General features: G+C 36.4%; 1 protein-coding gene across 2 annotated transcripts in view; it reads right to left on the reverse strand.

Moving 5' to 3' along the window:
- Positions 1 to 5663: 5663 nt before the first annotated feature.
- Positions 5664 to 23577, reverse strand: part of LNPEP (leucyl and cystinyl aminopeptidase) — a 66234-nt gene continuing 48320 nt past the window's right edge. For both annotated transcript variants that reach the window (XM_067316660.1, XM_067316662.1), the window contains 8 exons: positions 22422 to 22510; positions 17287 to 17467; positions 16392 to 16548; positions 14673 to 14857; positions 13881 to 14042; positions 12924 to 13064; positions 11854 to 11935; positions 5664 to 11155 (listed from right to left, as the gene is read on the reverse strand). In XM_067316660.1, the coding sequence (XP_067172761.1) occupies positions 11024 to 11155; positions 11854 to 11935; positions 12924 to 13064; positions 13881 to 14042; positions 14673 to 14857; positions 16392 to 16548; positions 17287 to 17467; positions 22422 to 22510 (1129 nt within the window). In that variant the 3' untranslated portion in view covers positions 5664 to 11023. The remainder of the gene's footprint in view (positions 11156 to 11853; positions 11936 to 12923; positions 13065 to 13880; positions 14043 to 14672; positions 14858 to 16391; positions 16549 to 17286; positions 17468 to 22421; positions 22511 to 23577) is intronic.

Genomic DNA, 23577 nt, shown 5'->3' on the forward strand with positions numbered 1-23577 from the left:
ACAAACATACATATCTTTTTATATAATATAGTCAGATGTGGAACAGTAACATTTACCATGTGGTGGACTGAAGTAGCTGCGTGAAACATGATACAGGAACTCTGAAAGCTAGCATTCAAGTCCGGATGCATGAAACGCATACAAAAATGTATGGTTAATGAGACAGCATTGTTTTAAATTTCAGAGTGCAATGAAAGATAACATCTTCCAGCATTGGAAAAATCCAATCTGTCAGATGAAGGAATGTTCCATCTAATGGAGAACAGGTGAAAGATATGGAGTCATAAAGAAGAACTCACTTCAAGAGTCAAACCTCCTGCAGCACATATGTGGTAAGTGAATATAATTAATGCCACCACCACATTTCATGCAGTCTTGCTTTTACAGCGCATGCTCAATTTTATCTGCCTCAGACATTGCAAGGTATTATAAGCTGCCAGAAATATCTAAAATTGCTATGACAAAAAATAGATCACCATTAGATTTACACTAAGCTCTACAGACAAAGGCTCTAGGATGGGTATGAGACACAGGTGTTTAGCGAAAATAGGTTTTTGTTTTACATTAAATGTGTCAACATAATTCAGTAGCATGGTGATTGCTTGTTAGGGCAAACATCTTTGCTTTATAGAAACGTGTCATTTTGTTATAGCAGTTATTTAGTGTCTGTAGACAACAGATTGCACGACGGTTCATATAAGGAACTTGACTTTGCCTGTAGGGTACAAGTACCCACACACATTTTTCTGACCATTTCCCAGAACAAACTTTTTCACATCTGATCAAAGTTATTTCCTTTATTCCAGCACCTGTTCCTGTCTAAACCATCATGGAATTTGCTCCTAAACCTAATGCTACTACTCTGATGCAAGATACCACCAGTTTCTATCTGCAGTAGGTTTGGTTAAGATACAAATGATGTATATTTAGAAATCTGCAATTAGGAATCATACAACCTGCACAACCGGTCCTAGACTGCAGAACAGGCTATGTCAAACATCATCTACATGAAACAAAAGAAAAGAAGTTAGAAATAAAAGGTTGAAAGGATAAACCTCTGACATTCAAACTACAACTTACTAAGGAGGTGGGGGATATACTGCTAAAGGAACAGCCTTTGATATGCAGCAATTTCCTCATTTCCTCCTGTAATTTCATTATAGCCCAGACTAAAGATACATTACTGGCAAGTAATGTATTAACATATCAGCTTGCCAAACTTACAGCTCAGAAGGGAATCCAAATTTAATTTTTCAACCTCTTTAGTGAACAGCAAGTCTTTTGTTTCCACATACATTGACAGAACACAAGCAGAAGTGTCTGCACCAGACCAGGGAAGTATTGATGACCAGGATCTTCAGGTCTTCTATAAATCACAACAAGAATAATTAGAAAGGATGAAGAAAGTACCTATTAAAAAGGAAGGAAAAAAAAAAAAAGTCCAATGTATACAACAGACATCATCGGTCTTACTAACTCAGGAATGATACCAACCATCCCTGAGCACTATTCACTAGCACCATCCCCATTAGCTATTTACAAATACACAGCAGGTTGTGAGTGGTGTGAGATGACAGAAGTCAGAGAAATAAACCCACTAAAACAAAATTGGGGCTTGAAATACATGACAAAAACCAAATTTCAGCTATAATTATGAAAATTATGGTGTTAGCTCTGAGGTAGAAAAAGCCAAGTCTAAGTGAAGGGGCGCAGCATGTTTTCTTGTTTAACAGTGACGCTTCTATCCAGTGAGCACACCAAAATCCAAGGTGGTACAGAATCAAATAAAACACAGTAATGAAACAACAGTATGAGTCGGGTATATCCAACATAAAATTGGTTGTTCACAAAATAAATAAATTATTCAGTTTTTAGCACCTTCCAAGAGAATGTCCCCCACCCCAATCCAGGTTTCTGCAATCCCGCAAGCTGCCACTCCGGTGAGCTCTGTCAGCAGGGAATCACTCAATTCCTGCTTCCTGTCTTGACACAGTCTGCAATACATACCCAAATCCCTGAACTTTCATCTGGAAAAACTGTTCAGTCCAGCATTGACTGACCTCCTTTGAAAACTACTGCTTTGAACAGTCTTTGCCTCTAGCCATTTTTATTACATGAAAGGGCTATACTGCTTTGGTATTTAACACTGTTTGGGAAGGGCCTGCAAGTTGTGGGTGTCTTTTGTTTGCTTTCAAATCCAAAGATGGATTATATAGGCAGCTGTACTTCTCACCTCCTCACATAAGGAAGTCAGTGGGACCCCCAAGTTAGGATGGATCTTCTTTTTAAACCTCCACCAACTAAATAAGCAGAAATTAAAACCGGTAAGAGCAAAACATACTAATTGGAGCAGGAGTAGGTAAGAGAGCACAAAGTGTCCTCTCTGGCTAAATACTCAGATACGCAAATACCAACTCCCCTGTTATGCTACAGACCTCTTAGACTCAAGAAACAGAATAAACTCTCAGGTCAGTAAAGAAAGATCTTTTCATTGACTTCACAGATCTCAGCTCCACAGGTGACAGAACTGCAAACAGAGGGAACTAAAGAGGTTCATGAAACTTCACTGAAGTTACATTAATATATAATAGAGACAAACCAATAATAAGAGACTACTTCTCTTCAGAAGATCTTAGTGCACTTTAAAAAGTGAAATTTCTTTCCTGTTTTATTGGAAAGGCACCAAAAAGGGGGATAATCAAATCAAGGCCACTAGCTAGACAGCAGACCAAGAGCAAAACTCTAGGGTTTATTTTTTAAGAGCATTAGGATTCAATATCTAACCACTACATTTTTAAAAAAGCATATAGAAGCAGAGTAAGATGTTTATTAATAAACTGAACTCCTTCCTCCTCTTCTCTACCCTGAGGTAAACCAAATTCCCTTCTCTCCCTTTTCCCTTTCCAAAAAGGGTTCTGCCTTTGCTTATCTTATTTTGCATTTTGATATGCAGGAGGTCTCCAGTGTCTTCATAGAGAACATAAATGCTGCAAGACTCTCTGAAAGCTAGGATAGGAGCTGAGGAGAGATTTTTCTGCAGTTCACACTACACTGTGTTAATTGCTATCCTCGCTGGTAATAAATGGGGGGGAAGCTAACAGTAGAAATATTTTGAGCATGCGTAAAATATGTTCTATTCCTATTGGCCTGGGGAATCAAAAAAGGTTTTGCAAACTCCCAAACAAGGTAACATCCACTTTTGAGAATTAAAGATACAGTATTTTACTGTAACTCAAATCATTTGCACTTAAACTTTGTCACAAAGCCTGGAAATGAAACCACCTGCCACTGATTTCTCTCCAAACTCTCAAGAACACACATGCTTTTATGATAATGTAGGCCAGACAGGCATTCCAGGGAGTTTTTCTTCTGGCGTAGTAACAGATTTCTGGCCTTGTAAGCCCTATTTTATTTGCACTATGCTTGTATATATCTGGGCCTGTAGCAGAACTTCAGATGTTCTCACCTCCCTTTCACCATCACTTTTAGATTTTCATAATAATGTTATCTACTGGCTCCCATGTAGCTACTTGTGACAATTTATGCCAGCATAATCTTAAGGAGGTGGCAGGTCCTGTTGTATTTTAAATATATGGAATTTTACACAGACTGTTTTGTTCTCAATTTACTTTTCACAAGCAGTGATTAGGAAGCCACAGAAGATAAATCAGAAGAGTTCTGAAAGTAAAGAAAATGGAATCTATGTCTGCAAAGAAAATTCTTATGTTCTCAGTTTATGTATTACAAGATCTCTGGCATTTTCAAACCAACTCAGTTTTCTAAACTTTAGTTCCAGCCAGAGCTTTAAGCCATTCATTCCTCTCGCCTGCTTTAATATTCTTCTTCTGTTGGTCAGAAATTTAAGTAGCCAGATCATAGAGAAAGCAAAATCTTCACACAAGGATTTCCACTGAAATGAAGCAGGAGCCGATTTTAATCAGACAATTTAACTTGATGGCATCAGTTCAGCGGGGCAGACAAATTCATGCTAGGCACTGGAGAAGGTGTATTTATAGAATACACAGATACAATGTAGCAAGAGCTATAGGAGACTGACATGGTGAAGCAGAAAATCCATACCAACAGCTACAGAAAGATGAAAAAGTTTACTTCCTTGTCACTGCTTCACAGCTTTTTCTTGAACTGTGTACTCCAAAACTCAAATGCTAGCAGCATTGCAGTGGCATTCAGGAGTACTTCAGAGAAGAAACAATTACACGATATATATTATTTATTATATATTACATATATATATATATATATAACAATTATATTTATTTCTGGCATATAATTTCTGTCTTTGTTTATGCCACTTTTCACCTCATAAACAAATTCTGATCTAAAGTTATTTCTGTGAAGCTAACTTATCCAAAGAAAGCTAAGGGACGACTTGATCTGTCTATAACCACACAGAGGAATAACAGTCATTATTACTAATCCATCTGCCTGCAATTCACAGGAAATTGAAGCTAAATAATTTTAGACTAAGGGATAGATTTGGGGGGGGGGGTGTTTGTTTTTTTTAAGAAAAACAGAAAGGGGGTATGAGAGCAACTTATTCAGAAATATAGCGATTTCCCTCACTAACAATTTTAGAATCTAGTTTGGATTTTTAAGCATTTTAATTCAAACCATGCTGTCTTCAGGAAAGCACGTGTTCCATGCAGGTCTGACAACAGGAATATAGTGGTTCCCTTCTAGAGGAGAAAAAAAATTATCAAGCAAAACAAAACAAACAAAAAAGCTTGCTTGCTGCATATGCTGATTAGACAAAACACAAGAAGCAGCAATTCATACTAGTAAACCTGTAGGAAAAAAAAACCACCTTCATTTCAGTGGAAATCTTTGTGTGAAGATTTTGCATTCTGTATGGTCTGGCTACTGAAATTTCTGACCAACAGAAAAAGAATATTAAAGAAAGTATGAAGAATGAATGGCTTAAAGCTCTGGCTGGAACTAAAGTTCAGAAAACTGATTTGGTATGAAACTGCTAAAACTGAGAAAGAAGTAGTCAGAATGGCTTTTCCCTTTTCACTGGACATTGATGAGATTTCTACAGAATTCTACATAGAGTTTTGGTGTAGGAGAGCTGGAGAGGTGCAGTTTAGCTTGCAGCGGTAATTACAAAATATAAAATTACTTCACAGACCTAAAATAAATAAATAAAAAGGACTCTCAGATCTTTAGGAAAGAATGAAGGAAATTCAGACTAAGCCTGGAAGTTGCTGCCAGAAAAACCTGAAGCAGAAGTCATGTTATTCAATGTGTTATTTAACTGCTCATCTAAGGGTGGACTCACCACTGGAACAAACTGTTGAGGAAGAAGCAAACTCTATCTAGATGGCTGCAAAGAGGCTGGCTGACTTTCTAGAATAGAGAAGAAAAAACAAAAAACTTTCAGTCAAAATAAAAATTACTAGACTCAGTACGGGGTAATGATCAAAACATACGGGCCTGTGATACACTGGACGACCGACAGTGTGACCCCACGATCCCTTGCAATGCTTCACCATCCTCAGTCAGAAAATCTGCTCCTGCAGATTTTCTAAGTTTGGGTCTCAACTCAGATTGTTTGAAAGTTCAAAAAATGTTGTCGTCTTTTTTAGCCTGTGGAAACACTCTTATGGCATAACAAAAAGAAAAACAACAACACAAAGAAAAACTTATATTTAAATACTTTATTTCCATCTCACAAAAAGCAATAGTGTTTGCAGTACACACGCCTTTCAAATCAGTGCTGGTTATCTTTCTCTGAACTATAAAGAAAATAAGCTTCTTCTCCCTTTACAAGTGAAAAGGACATATCTGCATATTATATATATACATATATATTTATATAGCTATGTACACACACACACACACAATATTCAAAACCCCTCCCCCTAAAGGCAAGTATTTTACAACCTGGAATTTCACCACCCACCATTGAGACATGTGAATTTACATTGTCTTGAATATTTCTACAGTGCTTAAAATGCAAAGCATGACCCTTTACAAGTACCTACAATATATAACATTTCCAAACTAACTTGCAAGGTTTTCTTCAGGGATACCTAACTTAACCTACACTTAACTAAGACAGGGCTCATTTCTCACTGCAAAAATTTATTTATTTTATGCTATATATTCAAACTACCCCATTCTCCAAATCTTGGAATAGAAAAATCTGTACTTCATTTTTAAGAACTCAGTTCAAATTAGACCATATTTTAATCCATTCAAGCTACTATATTTTTATAAAACTAGATATTTTAGATTTTACAGTAATTTGTTAAAGACCACCATGACTAACTCAAAAAAGATGCCTGCCTTTCAATCTTGATCAAAGCTAAATGCTCACATATAAGAGTCTGTACTTCTACAACAGCAGCAGGTTTAAGTAACATAGCAAAACTAGAGATTTAAATTCTTTAGCAATATGACCCGAGAGTTTAATGTAGTAAATAATGTCTCCATTTTATTTCTTTCTAGAAATCCTGTGAAACTATGCCTTAAAAAAGTAACAAAAATCTTTGAACATTTAGTAGCATCTTGATAAAAGTGATAAACATAAATAACATTACTATTAAAAATAAGTTTACACAAGCACTTCATTCTAAATGTAAAATATTTACCGTGTGGCGAATCAACTGGACTACATGACACATGATGCAGGAACATGCGGGAAAAGCTAAAATGTAAATGACTGAATCAAGTGCATGTAAGTGAGAATGGTCACTGAAGCAGCACTATTTTAAACTTCAGAGTGCATTGAAAGATACCATCTTCCAGCAAAGCAAAGGAAGGAGGATCCAATTTGTCAGAAAAAGGAATGTTCCAAACGGTGAACAGGTGAAAGATACAGAGTCACAAAGCAGTATTTGCACCCCTCCCACCCCCCAAGCAAACAAAAAAACCTTTCCTACAGTACTTGGCCACAAAGAGAAAATAATTAATTCCAAGATTAGGTTTCTTGTAGCGCATTCTTACATTGTATGTTCAAAATCAACCCTCTTAGATGCTGCAAGATCTCCAAAGTTCTCATTTCTACGGCAAACAACATCTTCCTATGCCTTCTAACTGCTAAATCAGACAGTCAATCAGACATGACAGTCCACAGTCCAAACAAGGTCTCTAGCAAACTAGCACATTGCCAGTCTAGGAGAGATGTGGATAAGGGGAAATTTTCAAGATTAATTTAAAAAGAATGAGTTTGACAGCAATGCAGTGCCTGGGAGGAGATGCAACATTTCAGGAAAGCTTACATAGTCTTGCTTCAGTAGTTCAGTAATTGGAAGATCTATGCTGAAGTACAGTTTACATCATATTTATAGGAAGCAACGAAAGCCATCGTCGCTCAGTATTCTGCTTCTGCCATGCCCCATCCATCAACACAGATTCACATATACGTGGAACTGTTTGTATGACAAGAAAGCCCCATTAGCAACTCTCTTCTGCTTTCCCATTAGCAGGGAGGTGAACAGTTTCACATGCTCTGAGAAGCAAAGTCTCCAACTTCTAAGGACAAATATCCTAAATAACATCTTTGGGCTGTTATGTTGGGCTGAAATGTTAAACTTGTCAATTTAAAAACAAGGCCTCAGTTGGCTCCTGCAGAAAAGTAGGACGCTTATTCTAGCATACTATCTGGCATATCACTTTAATTACAAGCCATAAGGCACAATGAGCTTGGTACATTGGTCCAACCCGTACACAGGTACAATCAGTTTACATAGAAACACTTAACCTATTCTAAACTCCTTCACTCCATATGTTACCATCTTTTCATGTCTCAGAAGTCTCATGCAAGTTCAGAAAACATCGTAAGTTAGCTGCACTTTTTCCATCTCTTAATAAAAATTAAAGGTGAGTTGTGGAGAGATCGCTCCTTTTTCCAGGGACTGAGCTCAGAACTTAATTACTTGCTTACATTTTTACCGGTAGGCTAATTGCACATAGGAAAGAGTGAAAAAGTTGCATAGAAGTAAAAAATAGATGAGCTATTACAGGTATATTTATCACCACAGTCAGTTCTTAAAAATTACAAGTGGTTTATTTATAAACAGAGGATGCTGAACAGTAACAAGACAACCAGTGCATAATGGCTTTGAAGACAGTAATTTATGAAGTCTGACTGAATATAAGCTGTATAGCTCCAATTTATTAACCAAAATCATCTCACATTGAAGCAGGTGATTCAAAGCTAGCAGCATTTAAACCCAAAGCTTTTTACTGGAAAGCTCTTCTACTTTAAAGCAACAGTGGCCTAAGATGTACACAAACACTGGTTCTCTAAGTTTTAACTAGAAAATACTATGAAAATTATGTAAAGAGGTGCTGTTGGCTACAATATACATTTTTCTTTTGTCTGGAAGACAGAGAAAACCTAAAAAAAAACTGATAAGATTTCATTCCTTCCCAGTAAAAGGCATGACAGCTATGGCTCTAAAGGACAATTCATTGCTTAGGCCTTAGTCTAAGCCTCAGTCTTTCTCAGTTCGTAATGAACTCAAAAGTGGAGGAGTATATTTAAGCATTTCTCATGAAAGAAAGACTCCAGTATAACTCTTATTATAGAGAATTAGAAGTTCAGAGACTCCATGGCAGAAAAATAATTAAAAAGCCCTCTACAACTGATACTGAAAAAACTGCAACATCATTTATATACCAAAAAGGTTACTTAAAAATTACTGGATTAAAAAACAAAAAAACTCCCCACACTACAACAAAAAACACACCCAAACCTCCCAAATTTCAAAACATTTTTTAGTATCTGCTGTCTAAAACTCAGCTGCATGTTATTTCCTTGCAAAGAGTTCGTTATCAATAAATCTTTTGAACAAAATGGTACATTTTTAATCCCACAGTTGAAAACAGGAGAAGGATGGGATCTTTTTCCAGTCTCTTTGAAATTTATATACCTCAGTACTGCAGGCAGGGATGAGGTAAAACACGTGTAAGGAGATAGGAAAGTGCAAGTTTACTACTGTCATTTAGCATGAAGTGACTGTAAAGAAAAATGCACACAAACTATGTACACACACACACAAAGATGGAACTAAGACAGTTATGCAGAGAGTTCAAGGGTTAAAAAAGGAAAGGAAAAGAAAAGCACAACACATAGCAGTTGTTACAAATAATCCAAGAAAAAAATTAATTAAAATTCTAATTCCATAACTGTTAAGGAAGTATGATCTACTTTCAGCACTTACACAGCCGATTCCTTCTTCAGTGCATGCAAAATGTGTTCATTTCTGGACTTTTTTGGCAAACAAGACACTCTCAAGGGCTAACATTATTTCTGATGATTTTGTGACAAAGTCATCAAAATCAAAGCTGGTGACAAACTGAGAAGTTTTTGTTTCCCAGGACTTCTGACAGATATTCAGAAAAGAGGGGAATAGTGTGGCATGGCTTAAGTGATCATAGCTGACAATTTTTGCTAATCAAATGAATGGCCAATGCTGCAGTTTCATAAATGAAATTACACATTTTAAGTTACCCTCCGGCAAATTTTTAAGTCCAATGATTTAACTTTGATTCAAACTACTGCCTTCTTCAGAATTTATACTGGCTGAAATTAAATCCACCTAGTTCAAAAAGCTCAACTTTTAACTGTCAGTGCTTTTATACCGGTTTAAAACTGATCACATAATAGAACTGTGATAAGGTAAAACAGGTTTAAATGCATGCATAAATCCACAAGAGGTGCATCTGTAATGAAATGAACATTTTTAAAAAATCAGATTTTCAGATAAACAGGTATGTTTTTTCTTGCATAGGTTGTATGTATATGCTATGCCTCAGAAATGGCCTTGTTAACTGTTTTAGAGAGGTAGATTGTACTGTGGATATTTTGCCTTTTTAATGTGGCGCCTCTAGTTTTAGATCCGTTTCTTTAGAACAGTTTGAAGACTTGTCCCCTGGGGTTTTTCACAACAGTAGAAGAATATATCATTAAATCAAAATGATAAGCTTTCCTAATGCTATGTTATACAAAATAAGCAATGCACACAACTTATACCAGTGACATGGGAGCTAACAGGCAGGGGAAAAAGCAGAAGCTTACCTAAATTCAGTGGCTGATACACATCTACTAATTGCTGGCTCTCTACAACAAGTGATGAAATTAAAAATCAGTAGTCAAGAGTGGACAAGTCAGTAGTCAGTCTAACAGATGAACCAGCCTGGAGCAACTTCCCATAGCAAATTTCTGCTATTGCTCAAAGAGATCAATACAGCAACATTAATTACAATATAATGATTAAAGATTCTCAAAAATGTCTAATGAATTCAGAGTAAAAATTCCAGGGTCACATAGGTGCTTCTGGAACTCCCATCTCTAAAACATTTTTTTTTTGCCGTTTGGCTTTTTACTTTTCCATATGTAATATTAATACTCAGCCACTTTACAGACGAAAGTGCATATTATTAGAATGTTATATTACTCTTTATGATTTGTGTAAGTTCTAGAGAACATTTTGAAAATCAAAATTTGAAGCAAATCTGAAACTTATTTATTTCCCCTCAAACTGGTGTACCCTATGAGATCCATTAATACTTAAATATTTAAAGTATGATTTTTTTTTCCACAACAGCTACTGTATCTACAAATGTGAAAACTACTTACATTTTTGCATTAAAAACCCTACTGCTCAACCAGCAGTCTGCAAAGAACAAACAGTTCGCATGGTAAATCTTCCTTTTTTTCTGCCTCTGTCAGTATTTATCCACTGTTGAAAAACTAGAACATGACTCCAAATGAAAGGGCATACATTTCAAATATAAAATTATATATCATCATTATGCAGATGTTTGGTCTATAGATGAAAACAGTTTCAGAATAAATACTTACATCCTGCCCATAAATGCTCCAAAGAAGAACAAAACGTACGTGAGATGTGCCCTGAGCTATCTAGACTCCCTAATAGTGCAAACAATGTTGCAGCGATGCCTGGTTTCACCTTGGCTTTTGCAAAAGTAACAGAGCAACAGTCCGCAAATTTACTGAATGGCTGAAAAACCACAGCATTATGTTCGTTCGCTACAGCCATTCTTGTAGTTTTGCTAAGTTCCTCTCCATCCATTGGATATTGAGCTGAATTGTATCAATTGCCTCTTTTACACAACGCAGTTGAGAAATCTCCTCTGATCTTGACTCAAAAAATGTCTTCACCTGCACAACAAGAAAGAAAAAACAAGTTTCAGTTAAATCAACGTAGGCCACACAAATACTGTAGTTTCAAAAGCAAAGGTTACAAGTGCATGCAGAAAATGGGGAATCACATATCTATGTAGTAGTGGTGGGATTCCTAAGATACAAAATCACCTTTCACGGAAACTGCAGCAATAACAAAATTACCTGAGTGAGAACATTAGGCTAAACCACAGACCATTATTGACTCCTGAACCTCACTGACCCTTGAGAAGTGGGGGGACACAGAGGAGAGACAGAGATTGCTGAAGTACCACAGATTTTAACTGATCCTCAACTGCCATAACAGCTCCTTGAGATCGTTGACAGTCAAAATAAAGTACAGCAACATTTATAGCCCACCATCAGATTCCAGAGATACAGAAAGCATAGCTTGTTTACAAAATCTATGCCCAAAACTCATTATCTCTATGATGGGAAACTGTTCTAGTGAACAGGAAACCAAAACAAATATACCCAACTCTGCCACAAGTTCAACATGTAACCTCCAAAAAGCTTATGGATATATTTCCCATCTGTGAAAAAACGATAGCCATAGCTGTATATACTTGTGAAAAGGCCCTAAAGATGGTAAAGATATGCATTTTCCTCATTCCCCAATTAATTGAAATGCACAGCATTGGCACTAGTAACACTTTCTGATAGTTTATGCCACCAACCTCAAGTAGATGTGCCTTTGTTGAAAACTGACAAGTTGACCAACTAACAATATTCTGGATAGCGTATGAGCCTAGGTGAAACCTGAAACACAAACACAGAAGAAAACACCTAGGAGACACTTTAAGATGCAAGTTCAGAACATGTACACATTCTTACTCTCACTTTCTTGTTTTAGAGTTGAAAATTATTAAAAGCATTTGAGTAAGTTTGCACAACTCATTTTTGAAAGAGATACAAGTTTTTAGAAGCCCAAGCCTGAAGAGCCTTAACACCTCTAAAAATTGAGCTTTAGAGCTAAAGACATGCAAATTTTTCAAACTTCTACCCCAGCTCCAAAAGTGAAGGGTTGAAGACACCCCATACTGAATATCAAAACCTGTATTTGTGGTATGTATTTCAAAACTTTACAACAATCAAATTCACCCCCAGATTTCATTTCAAGAACAGTAATTTTGTCATACTGATTATTAAAAGCTTGCTAGAACAGTAATCTTCATACAGCAGAAGTGTTTTTTGTTTGTTTGTTTTTTTGAAGCAACATTAAGCTATTCCAAATCAAAATTAAGACTCAGAATACAAGCTTTCCAAAAACTGTTAGCTTTTTGAAGACTCACAGGCCAGCTCTCCTGCTGGGTAGCCAGCAAGGCCAATTAAGGAGAACATTATTTCTAACGCAAGAGGGATTTTCTTGTTGTTTGGTTTTAGAATTGCTATAGAGAAGAAATGCATGCTGAGTGAACTCCATGGATCTGCTTTGAATGCATTTGATCCACATAAATTCTGCATCCACAACAATTGTCTCAGAGACAGCCATCCTTTTAACAGGAATTCAAATCAAGATTTTCTAAAGCGAGTATAAGGCTCAGGCACCAAAGTCCCATCAACTAATAGTAAAATACTACAAAGTTTATATTCCAAGTTCTTTCTGAAAAAATCATATTTGAAAACAGGCTTGAAAATCTTAATCCAAGTCTTCTTATATGAAACTATTTATTATTTTGCATTTAAAAGAAACAGGTCCTTTTGCCATTGTGAGTGTGAAGTTTCAGCTCCATCAAAAAAATCTTACTTTCGTGTAAGCTTTTCCCAGTTCTCTTTAACAAAGTCCCAGGCCAGCAAATATCCAGGCAAACTCTGGCTAACAGTTGTTATGATATGTGAAAGCCCCTGTGCCCTGATGATTTCGCCCTCCAGGCTGTTCTGCATTAACCTAAAAGACAAAGCTATGAAAAGGGACAAGAAAAAACAAAACCAAACCACCCCCAATTCATTCATGACTTCATATGATTCTCCCGATACTCCTGAATTAAAAGAAGATTCTGTAATAGACCAAATATCTAACTACTTCTGGAGTATACTGATGCTCCAATTTATACCCACTATACTCATTTACCTTGAGTCTCCAAGTATCAGAACAGTCTTAGCTCTAAGCCAAGTATCTGAATTTTCATTGTTTTTTGAAAAGATGCAGTAAATTCTCACAGCTTATTGAGAAAATATAATTCATGGAGAAGTCAAGAGAGGAAAGCTATAACAAGAATCACCCACCAGGACACTTCTGGTGTCCTCTCTGTAGCACTGAGATTTGGTTTTATGACAGATATTTGAGCTATGACAGGTATTTGAGCAGAACACAAAGCCAAAATTTCATCCAAAGGGGAAAAAAAAAAATCCTACTTACTGTCCTGGTTATAGAGACATACCAATTTCTGAAGACTCAATAGAACAATCTGCAACTGTGTTACCATTCCGGCAATACAAAGCTTTTACATCCGATTGCGCTTTTCTCTTTGTGTGTTCCAAACCGTGTCAGAATTTGACTTTTTGAATTACTCTGTTACATAAATCGTTTGTAAGGGTAAACATCAGACTCTTGATGTTTATGGAAACCTGTACAAAACATCTAGCTAGGTTTTCTTTAACATTCAGAATTTTATTCTGCAACAGCAAAGACTACAATCCATTCTTTCAAAGATTTTTAACACTTTAAATTTACATAGTATATAACTTTTTGGCTGTTTCATACCAGATCAGCTTTCTGACATCATCTGTGCTGGCCAAAGCTTCAATCATTTTCTTCTTTTCTGCTTCAGAAACTGAAGAGGAGTACATCTTTAAGAGGAATTCCCAGCCATCATCAGTTTTGGCTCCAGTCGCAAATATGGCTTTCATAACATCACTAGGCAGACTACAGGGAAAAACAGGGCAGGGGTGGGGAGGAAAAAGAAAAAAAGCATGTGTGTGTGGGGAGACAAAAAACACTATCTCAGAAAGAAAGGAAGAAGTCACAAAGTAAAAGAAGTTAGGTAGAAATACTGGAAGAGATGCCTCTCAGAGCAATTTAATTCTGTAGCAACAATAAGTTTGCTGGACACAGGAATTCATGCCATTCTAGTATTTTAACTCATAGGGAAAAAGAAAATTACATTAGTCACATGAAAGCACAGTAAATGGTACAAGAATCTGAATCATTTTCTGTGGCACAAAACCTACGTGAACCCAGAGCAGAGTGAGTTCTGCAAGATAAAAAGGTTAACTTTGATGCTGCTACAAAGTAATTCTCCTTGAGCATGCAGCTTAGGAAATGCAGATGGAAGCAATTTGTGGCCGGTCTCGCAGTCACATCCAATAAGACTGCAGACAAAGTTTTAAATTCTAGTACAGTTTTCCCTCTCATCTCGAAACAGCAATTACTTTTAGATGAGGAACAGTAAAAGACACAGAATGAAGTGCTCTATCAATATTTAGATCTTTGTTCAAAACATGCGAGGCAACAGGAAAATAGATAAAAGTAGCATCAGGCTAATTTTTGCGGTACCTTGTTGTGCCATTAGAACTCATCCACTTCTTAAACATCTCAGCGGCAGTTGTTCTACAGTTTCTCATATTGTGAGTGCAGGCAAAAGCCAGCAGTGTTGACCGCAGCTCTCGTTCAGACAGGGTCCCATCATCAGTCCAAGTTTGTTGATCAATTTTATTTCCAAGCAGACTTTCTATTCTATGCTAAAGGAGGAAATACGATTAGCAACAGGATAAGAATCTAATTCTTCAAGAAAATTTTTCATATACAAAATAAACAAAAAATAGGAAGTTTTAAAACTGTGGAAATTCAACATAGTAGATTTTCACCCTCCTGTTCCAATTAATATATACCATATCTTATTGCCTACATAAATGTCGGACACCACACACACGTGAAAGATATGCCAGGTTGATGCCTTGAGTTGCACATGCAAACTGAAGACTACTCCTTGTACTATTCATAGAAAGACTGTAGTAGTTGAACTCAGCTTAAAACATAGCCTCTGTGACACACTGAAGAGAGGCAATAAGTGTTTTCTGAGCAAACATACCTACTTGTCCACACTCTGAGTCCCTGAGACTCACAGTCAGCTTACTACCTCAGGTAACTGCAACTGTTGCCTGCTTACACGTGCTTTTAACTTGAGCAAATCACAGCTAACACACCTTAGTATAAAGCAAACAAACCTTTATCTATGGGCTGCCCACCACTCATGGTTGTAGCTTTGTAACTTGCCTAAACACAACAAGGTGTCCTGTCAGCTACCACACCTTGGCTGACACTTGCTAATGTGGCTGCTAGTATGAGCTTTATGTTAGGGGCTGTGTTTAGCCAATTTAAGTTCAACTATTATAACCTAATACACACTGCAGGCAAACCACAGCTTGTCCTACTTTTCATAGCACGTAATTTGTAGCTTTTTGGTTCTTTCCTAAGTTTCCTTAAGCACTTATATTCCACCCTTACCTAGAATATAAACAAGAATATCCACTATTTTATCTGGGCATTTTAAAAAACTTTCATTCAAGACTAAATCCCTTTGCTGATGTTCTACAATATAAATCAACAAGCACCTTTTTAAACCAGTGGATGAATATGGAAAGGAGGCTTCAAAATAACGAGGCAGAACGGAAAATGAAAGACGTTTCCATAGCAAGAACCGAGCCTACAACATTTATTTCATTGCTAAGACTGTAGCACTGGATGTTAATCTGTTTCCCCAACTGCAATGTGACAATGACAACCATTCATGCACTTCCAGTTTTTACAGAAAATGGGGGGTTGGGAGGTTTGTATTGTGTCTATACAAAGTAAGTAGCTCTACAAACTCCAGCCACTTTAATGAGTTTCTGAAATAACATCAAAAGAGTTATTTTCTCTTCTTCTCTGTACTTGAAAATGTCATGGATTTTGATTAATTATGTCTGTGCTACATTGACCTTTATAGCCACTGTAGTAAATACCGAATCACCACTAGGTTCCCACTGCATTACAGTTCCTACAAAACACTGAACAAAAACAAAAGTCAATCCAGAAAATTTAGCATCTCAATAAGAGACCATTACTACTTAACAAAAGCAGGCAAGACTGGCAACAATCTAAAATCCAAATCCAACTTAACCAGATTATTGAATAATTTGGTCACCAACCAACACTGAAGTGGATAATTTAACCATGAATTGACATTACAGCAAATTATTTCAAACAAGGATTTACCAAAAAACTAAGACATACCATTACTCGTGCTGCCAGTTGTTGTTCACCCTTTTTCTCTAAGAGGTTGTAAATAAGACTCATCTGAAACAAAGCCTGAGTGAGCGGTGCAGTGCTGCTCTCGTTCTCAAGGTAATTGATCAGCTCAAAGGCCTTTTCCAGAGACTCTTTTCCTAGACTATAAGGTTAACAAGCACAAACAATTAAAATGGGTTCTGGAACAAAAGTGCTCCCTGAAACAAGATCAGAAGAGATACTACCTATCTTGTACAAGTTATAATATTCTCAATTACATTAAGAGAAGGATAGATAAGTAGAGGGAGTAACATAAACAGTTTAGACGCAGATATTTTCATATTCTTGTGTTGATATGAAGATAGCAACAATGGCCACTAAGTTAACAGTAACTAAGTTATGAAAAAGATGACTGAAAACATCTATCATAAATTAGGATAATTAGATACAGGAAGCAGTGATAGAAGATGCCATCCAGAACATTCAGCCTTACCAGGGTTGTGGAGCCAAGAGAGGGAGCCAGTAAAAATTTTAGAGGCAAATAGCTTATTTCTCTAAGATTGGACACTCTCAGAGTACAGAATAGTATACTAAGCAGATACCAGACACTAAAGAAGATACTGCCTTCTGGCAACAGAAACTATCATGTGCTCTTTGTGATGCAAAGAAATGGATGCTTATTAAGAATTAAGAACTGGGAGATAAATCTAACATTGATACAGAAGCATCAGTGAAATAACTTAAAAAATATATTTTTACTGAATAGGAAGCAGTTTCAATAGGCTAAGGAAGACTGAATTAAAGCTTCCATGAAGTAGTCTTCTCCAGAAGCCAAGCCTGATCTTCTTTGACTTTGAAAGAACTTAAACATTAACTATGTTTTCTAAAACAAAAGTCTTACCCTGCAAGGCTGAAGATACTGTTGATCAGATTGGCTCTATCTTTAGCACTCAGAGCAGTGTGATTTTTTTTCAAAAGATCAATCAGCGTTTTCCAGTCTTCAGTGTAGTGTACTATGTAATAACCACTCATTTCCACATTGAATTTTATCCATTCCACCTCTTCTGGAAGCTCAATGACAGCTAATGGAGAAAGAACAAGTTAGCAGCAGACACAAACATTCAGCATCTCTTCTTTCAATTCCAAAAGATGACCGAGTCTGGAGAGTCAAGAAATCCTTTTCCACCCACTATGGGAACAGTTTCACTTGCTATGAGGAAAGAAAGGCCATGTTGTTCCATGTGAAGATTCCAAAATTCTGGTTTGTACTTCTTCCTTCAATGTTGGATCTGACCAAATGAACAGTATCACAGTCTGCTCCTAGTTGCATCTATCTATGCACTCTAAGATACAACAGAGGACTATAAACCAAATAAGGCACATATACGCCTTGTGGCCACAACAGTGGACAATTATAATAGGTGAGCCTCTGCTACCTAGAAACCGAGGAGAGAGCAGTTTTAGTTCATGATGACTGTATGCAATAAATGGGCCACAGTTTATTACTCCAGAGATCAAGATCAATATTTCAACATGATAAATCAAACTTCAGGCATGACAAGATAGTGAATAAAATGAGCAGTATAATACTACAGTCGTGGTGTGCCAGTTATTTTGTATTCTACCAGTGAACCTAACACCGAAAACAATTAGACAAAAGGCAAACCTAGCTAATCAAATACTACTGTGGAAGTATGGAAGTATGCTAAGTAACTTAATTTTGCCACTGTGATTTTTAGATGAAGGAAGGGGAAATAAAAACTAAAAGAAAAAAAAAAAAAGCAAAAAAAAAAGAAACAGTTTCCACTACTTTTTATTGATGTGTTAAGTTTTAATTGGAAGGCACTTGCAATATGGCAACAGCATATTTTTAAACAATGATGGCTATATCCTCAGCAAATTTTCCATCACAATAGTTAACTTGTTCAATGAAATCAGAGCACCTATTTCCCATTGGCTGGCATTACGTTTCAGCAGAAACCCAGGTTACTTAGGTTTTCTTACTTAAAGTATGGCAGCAATCACAAAAGACAGTTCAAGAACCAACTCAGCTACCACCCGAGTCACACAAGGCAATTACATGTTGTAGTTTATTCAATACAGCTAAGCTTCTCACATATGTAATAGAGACCTCACTGAGTAATACAGCAGGTGATTCAGAGAAGGGCTAAACTATGAAAGTTTCAAAATGAAAGCACGCTTTCAGACTAAAGAGGTAGGTGGCAGGAAAGGGCAGGAACAAGCAAGTTATAAAGAATTCTGAATTACTAGTAAGAAGTAAATTCGTAAGTAGGAGCTTTCATATTAAATGGGCACACACTGTCTTAAGTATCACCCTTCCAAAGGGGCATAAAAATCTAGACATTTAACACTATTTGAGTGACACAGATTTCTGAGGCTTACCATACTGTGTGATAAGATACGATCGAATCACAGAAAGTCAGTAAAGAATGCAGGATTATTGTAGCATTATCAAGCTATGAGCTAACTTCCATTTAGAACTGCTGAACACAAGTCTGATGTTGTCCATAAGTGGCCCATTGCCTGCTTTTTCAGGCAAAGCCTTCTTCAAGAAAAATGGTCAAAGTCTGAGTGAAGGACTCCCACTAAGAAGCTATTTAAGTTGCAACACTGTTTAGTCTTTGGCTGCTGCCTTTTTATTAAGATCCTACAGATGATGTATACGGTACTAAGGTAAAGGGCTAGAAGATCTTATGGCAAAGGGAATGAGTTTAATTGTGAGATAAGAGCCATCACCACATACAGGCACAAAGAGGAAGGAACTTTGTCCACTACAAAATACTGTCAAACCTTAGATGACATGTCAACAGTCCAACAGCAAGGAAGCCTCAGGACACATACTTTGTTTCAGTCCAGAACAGCAAGAAATGACTGACCAGAACATCTTTTACCTACACATCGTTATTCTCTTTCCCAAATATTATTCTGGTATGGATGAGGAAAGAGCTGAATGAATGTTTTGGTGGGCAATGGTTTACTTTTTCAAGGGTTCAAAAGTCTTCTTCTGTCATATGAGGAAACATGCATCAATTACACGACAAATTCACTCAGCTATGTGATGGAAGTATATATGCAGATTTGGTGGCAATATTGGTGACTATTTACAACTGTTGCCATATAAGCAGGTGTATTCCCATCATATAACAGAGGACACCAACATTCTGTTCACATGAAGGGCAAGCAACGTCAATACATCATTCTCAGCTCTCTCCAAGAAGCTGTATTACCTGTTCCTTGTGAAAAGCAGGGCACCACTAGCTGTGTTAAGATCTAATTGCCATCAGTGAAAAACTTGTGTTCACTGCTGCCTATCTTGTTGCCTCCTAATGAACTCAACCAGAAGACTGTCAGAGTAAGAGCACAGATGCATCTCAGTCTCAGGATTAAGAGCATTTAGGTAGCCATACCTCATGTCCCAGACAAGTTTCAGAAAAAGGGTAGGAACCCAAAAATAGAGAAGAACTGGTCAGAGAAAAAGGAGAAAAAAAAAAGGAAAAAGGAAAAAGAAAGACAGAGAGAGAGAGAAACAAACTACAACCACAACCCACTGGTGGAGTCATTTCCCATTAGAATATTCAGATTCATGAAGAAGCACCACCACTTTATGGAATCCTTCAGGCAGGGGAAAAGAAGTTACTTTGGAGAAAGAAGCCTTTCTGAAAGAAAATTATAAAAATCTTGTTTCAGTGTTCACTTTTTAAAGGATACCAAATAAAAATACAAAATAAGAAACATTGTAAAAAAAATGGAGATAAATTTAAAAATAAATAAATAAATAAATAGTCTTAGTTGACTGAATACAAGATTTCCAAACATTTAAGGCTTGCTGTTCATGAGACTTCACAGCTGAAGCCTAATTTTGAATTACAAGACTGAGCTCTTCCCACCTTTGGAAGACCGTTGTCATCTTAGAATTAGTAAAATTGATTAGATTTCATTTAGACCCAGTATTTTTAAAAGCTTTTAGGACTCAGATATTGGGGCCCTTAGTAATTAATTTAGTGAATAAGCAGCATGGTGAAGAGGAACAGTATATACCTTTTGCTATGCTGCATTGTACTTCAAAACCAATTTTAATTTCATTTATTACTGAAATAATTCGTTTTTTTTCTTAAATAAGTGCTATTTTGAAACGAAAATCTCTATAGAACAAAACTTATGTGAGACTTCTACACCTACATTAATTTTAATTGTTTCTTGATAAAATTTTATGATGTTTAGAATTTGATACAATTGCTGCATTTGTGCAGAGGCTTAAGATACAGTTCTTCAGTTATAAACTTACAAAATAGTGTTTGACTCTGTGCTTGTGGGCACATACATATTTGCATGCGTTCGTGCACATGCACGTAAAATATTTACAGACATTCACAGCAGTATTTTGACTGCATGAGACAGGCTACCTAGATAAATTACAGCAATTAAAGTTAATATAGCAACACATGAATACCCTGTGACACTTTTATATGTATAAACTGGCTTACCTGGCTATGAATACTTAATATTCAAACACTGACACATGACAGAGAAACTGGGATGACATTAAGTGAATGAAAGGCCATGCTCTAGTTCCAAAGACAATTAAATGCAAGAAAAGAAGCTTTGAGATAAAGGAAACAAAATTCTTCATTTCAGTTGATTATATAACTATTATCAAAAAATGTCAATCTGTAGCTCCTGCAATACGATTAAGGTTTAATAAATATTCTGTCAATCCCATTCCACCCCAAACTGTCTTCTGTACAACCTCTCCTATTCTGGCATCCTCCACACTCAAGTTCCTACAGTGAGTGAGGAATTAACATGACAAACAAGACCACCAGCAGAGCTGTTTATAGGTCAAACAACACTAAAGAAATCAGGTTACTTACCTATTAGTAAAACTAAAGTCAAGAATTCATACAATTAAACAGCTCTGTTTTTCCATTCTGATAACCCATAAAAAGTCTTTCTAAACCTTCAGCTCAAATGACAAAGGCCAAAAATAATTTGAAGACTTTGTAAAAGCAATGTCAAAATGATATAAAATGACATTATTTACTTTAATTGTAGTGCTTCCAAAGTCATTTTAGATGGCTGGAAGTTTGTGAACTCAGCAAACGGTAAAAATCTCAAGTCCAGCACTAAACATTTGATTTTAATTTTGTATAGCTTTATTTCAAACAGCAGATGTGGCAGATATGTTTATGAGTTAAATATAATTGTGTCAGTTAAATGCACTGAATAGTAAATTTAATTGGGGAGAAAAAGATACAGCAGCAGATGTATGACAGTGAGCCAGATCATCAGCTTTAATAAAACACTGAAAACTTATTGATGTCAGTGGGTCCAATACAGATGGCCAACATGATTTTAGCACAACACTGAGTAAAACTGTATAGTAATTAATCGATTTGGGAAGAGAAAAAACAGGACCGAAACAAAAATCCACACAGGTTAGCTGTTTAGGATTCAAACTGGATACTGCAGAAAAACCACAGTTTATGTGAAAAAGGTCTAGGAGTTTCGAGTTCCACAATAGCATTCTCAAAAACTTAAATCTATTCCAGATTAACTGTTTTCTTATGCTATTAAACAAAGTAAATAATATCAGAGTAAAATGAGTTCCTCATGTTTCAGTACACTGGCTGAGCAACTCTCCCCCTGCCCACTCTCCAAAGGACAGGCTTCTCAATGCACGCACACAATCTGTCACGTGGCAAAGAGTACAGGCTCCTATGAATTCTAGACCTGTGTTTCTGTCCCAGTTACTGCCATTTACTTGTACATAAGATGCTACGGGCACTCAGCTGTCTGATGATGTTTGATGACACTACCAACAACATTTGGCTTTGGCCTTATGCATATATGGAAAGTCTAAAGCTGTCAAGCTTACCACAGTAACTAAAATGCATTGTTCTCAGTTACAATCTCTGAAGTTATTTTGTATTATATATGTCCTTGCCTTCATATCCTAAGTGTGTGCCGAGAACAATAAGTAACCTATAAAAAGCAAGTTACTTTTGAGTCACGTACCTGACTTTCGGTCCAGTAAATATGCATTAGTACAATGGGTAAAGTTGCAGTTACTAGTTATGTAGGTGAGAGGAATATGCCACAGATAACTGCAAAGGAAAGCAAATGTTTACTGACAAATTATATAGAGCTTACTACTTGTCTTGTTACTTTTTTTTCCCCCGTTTAAGCATTTTAATATATTAATAGCACTAGAACTACTACATACTGTGTAACATGATAAAGTATATACTAAACTCACATCATTACAATATCTAAGTGAAGCACATGCAACAATTATTTTTTTTTATTCCCACCATCTTTGGGAGGTAGAAGAGTTTCTTAGTACTTCTTCTTCAGTCCCAACATTCTAAGTAGGTTGTCTGAAGTCACATGGACAGGAAATCTCTGGCTGTGTAAGTTATTCAGCAAATATTCTTTTCACCTCAATCCAATGTTTTGCCTGGTTGAAGTTTTACAGGGTTTTTTTATTTTATGATTTATGTTGATTGAAGTACACGACTAAAATTCCAAATCATGCTAATAGAAACCATAACTGATTGGTTCCATCAAGTCAGACTCAAGCAAACTGCAAGCTGGAAGAGTAAATGCTAGCTTGTCTTGTAATGACAAGAATTTGACTACTAAGAAAAAATATAATTTTGAGAGAGATCAAGTTATACATATGCATTCCAGTTTTGACATGGACCTTGTCTGTGAATGACTCACATGGAACACTCTTCAAAAGATTTTCACACACTCCCCAAAATGACATCCACTAGAAACAGAAGAATAATTAAGCCTTACAATCCTTCTTTTCTTCCCTAACCTTTCAACCACACATCACTTTTTTTCCCCCACAACAAATATAAAACAAAACCCTGTAAACTCCAACATTTCAAGAGGGAAATTCCTTTCAGGTCTGATTCTATAAGATGATGCAAAGGACTCAGTTCCCATTAAGATTTCAGTTCCCATCAAGATTTCAAACAGCTAAATAAAAACATAATATCTCAAAGGATTCAAACTTACATACTTCGGCTTGCTACAAAATAGTTAAGTTTCATAATATTAGGCAAATCTGCAGTAAATTCAGTTTTGCAGTTATCAACTGCCTCATCTTTGCTTCTTCAGCGTTTACCTATCTAACTCCCTTTATTCTTTGGTACAGTGGACA

The sequence above is a fragment of the Apteryx mantelli genome, chromosome Z, assembly GCF_036417845.1.
Source record: "Apteryx mantelli isolate bAptMan1 chromosome Z, bAptMan1.hap1, whole genome shotgun sequence".
Classification (NCBI taxonomy): Eukaryota; Metazoa; Chordata; class Aves; order Apterygiformes; family Apterygidae; genus Apteryx; species Apteryx mantelli.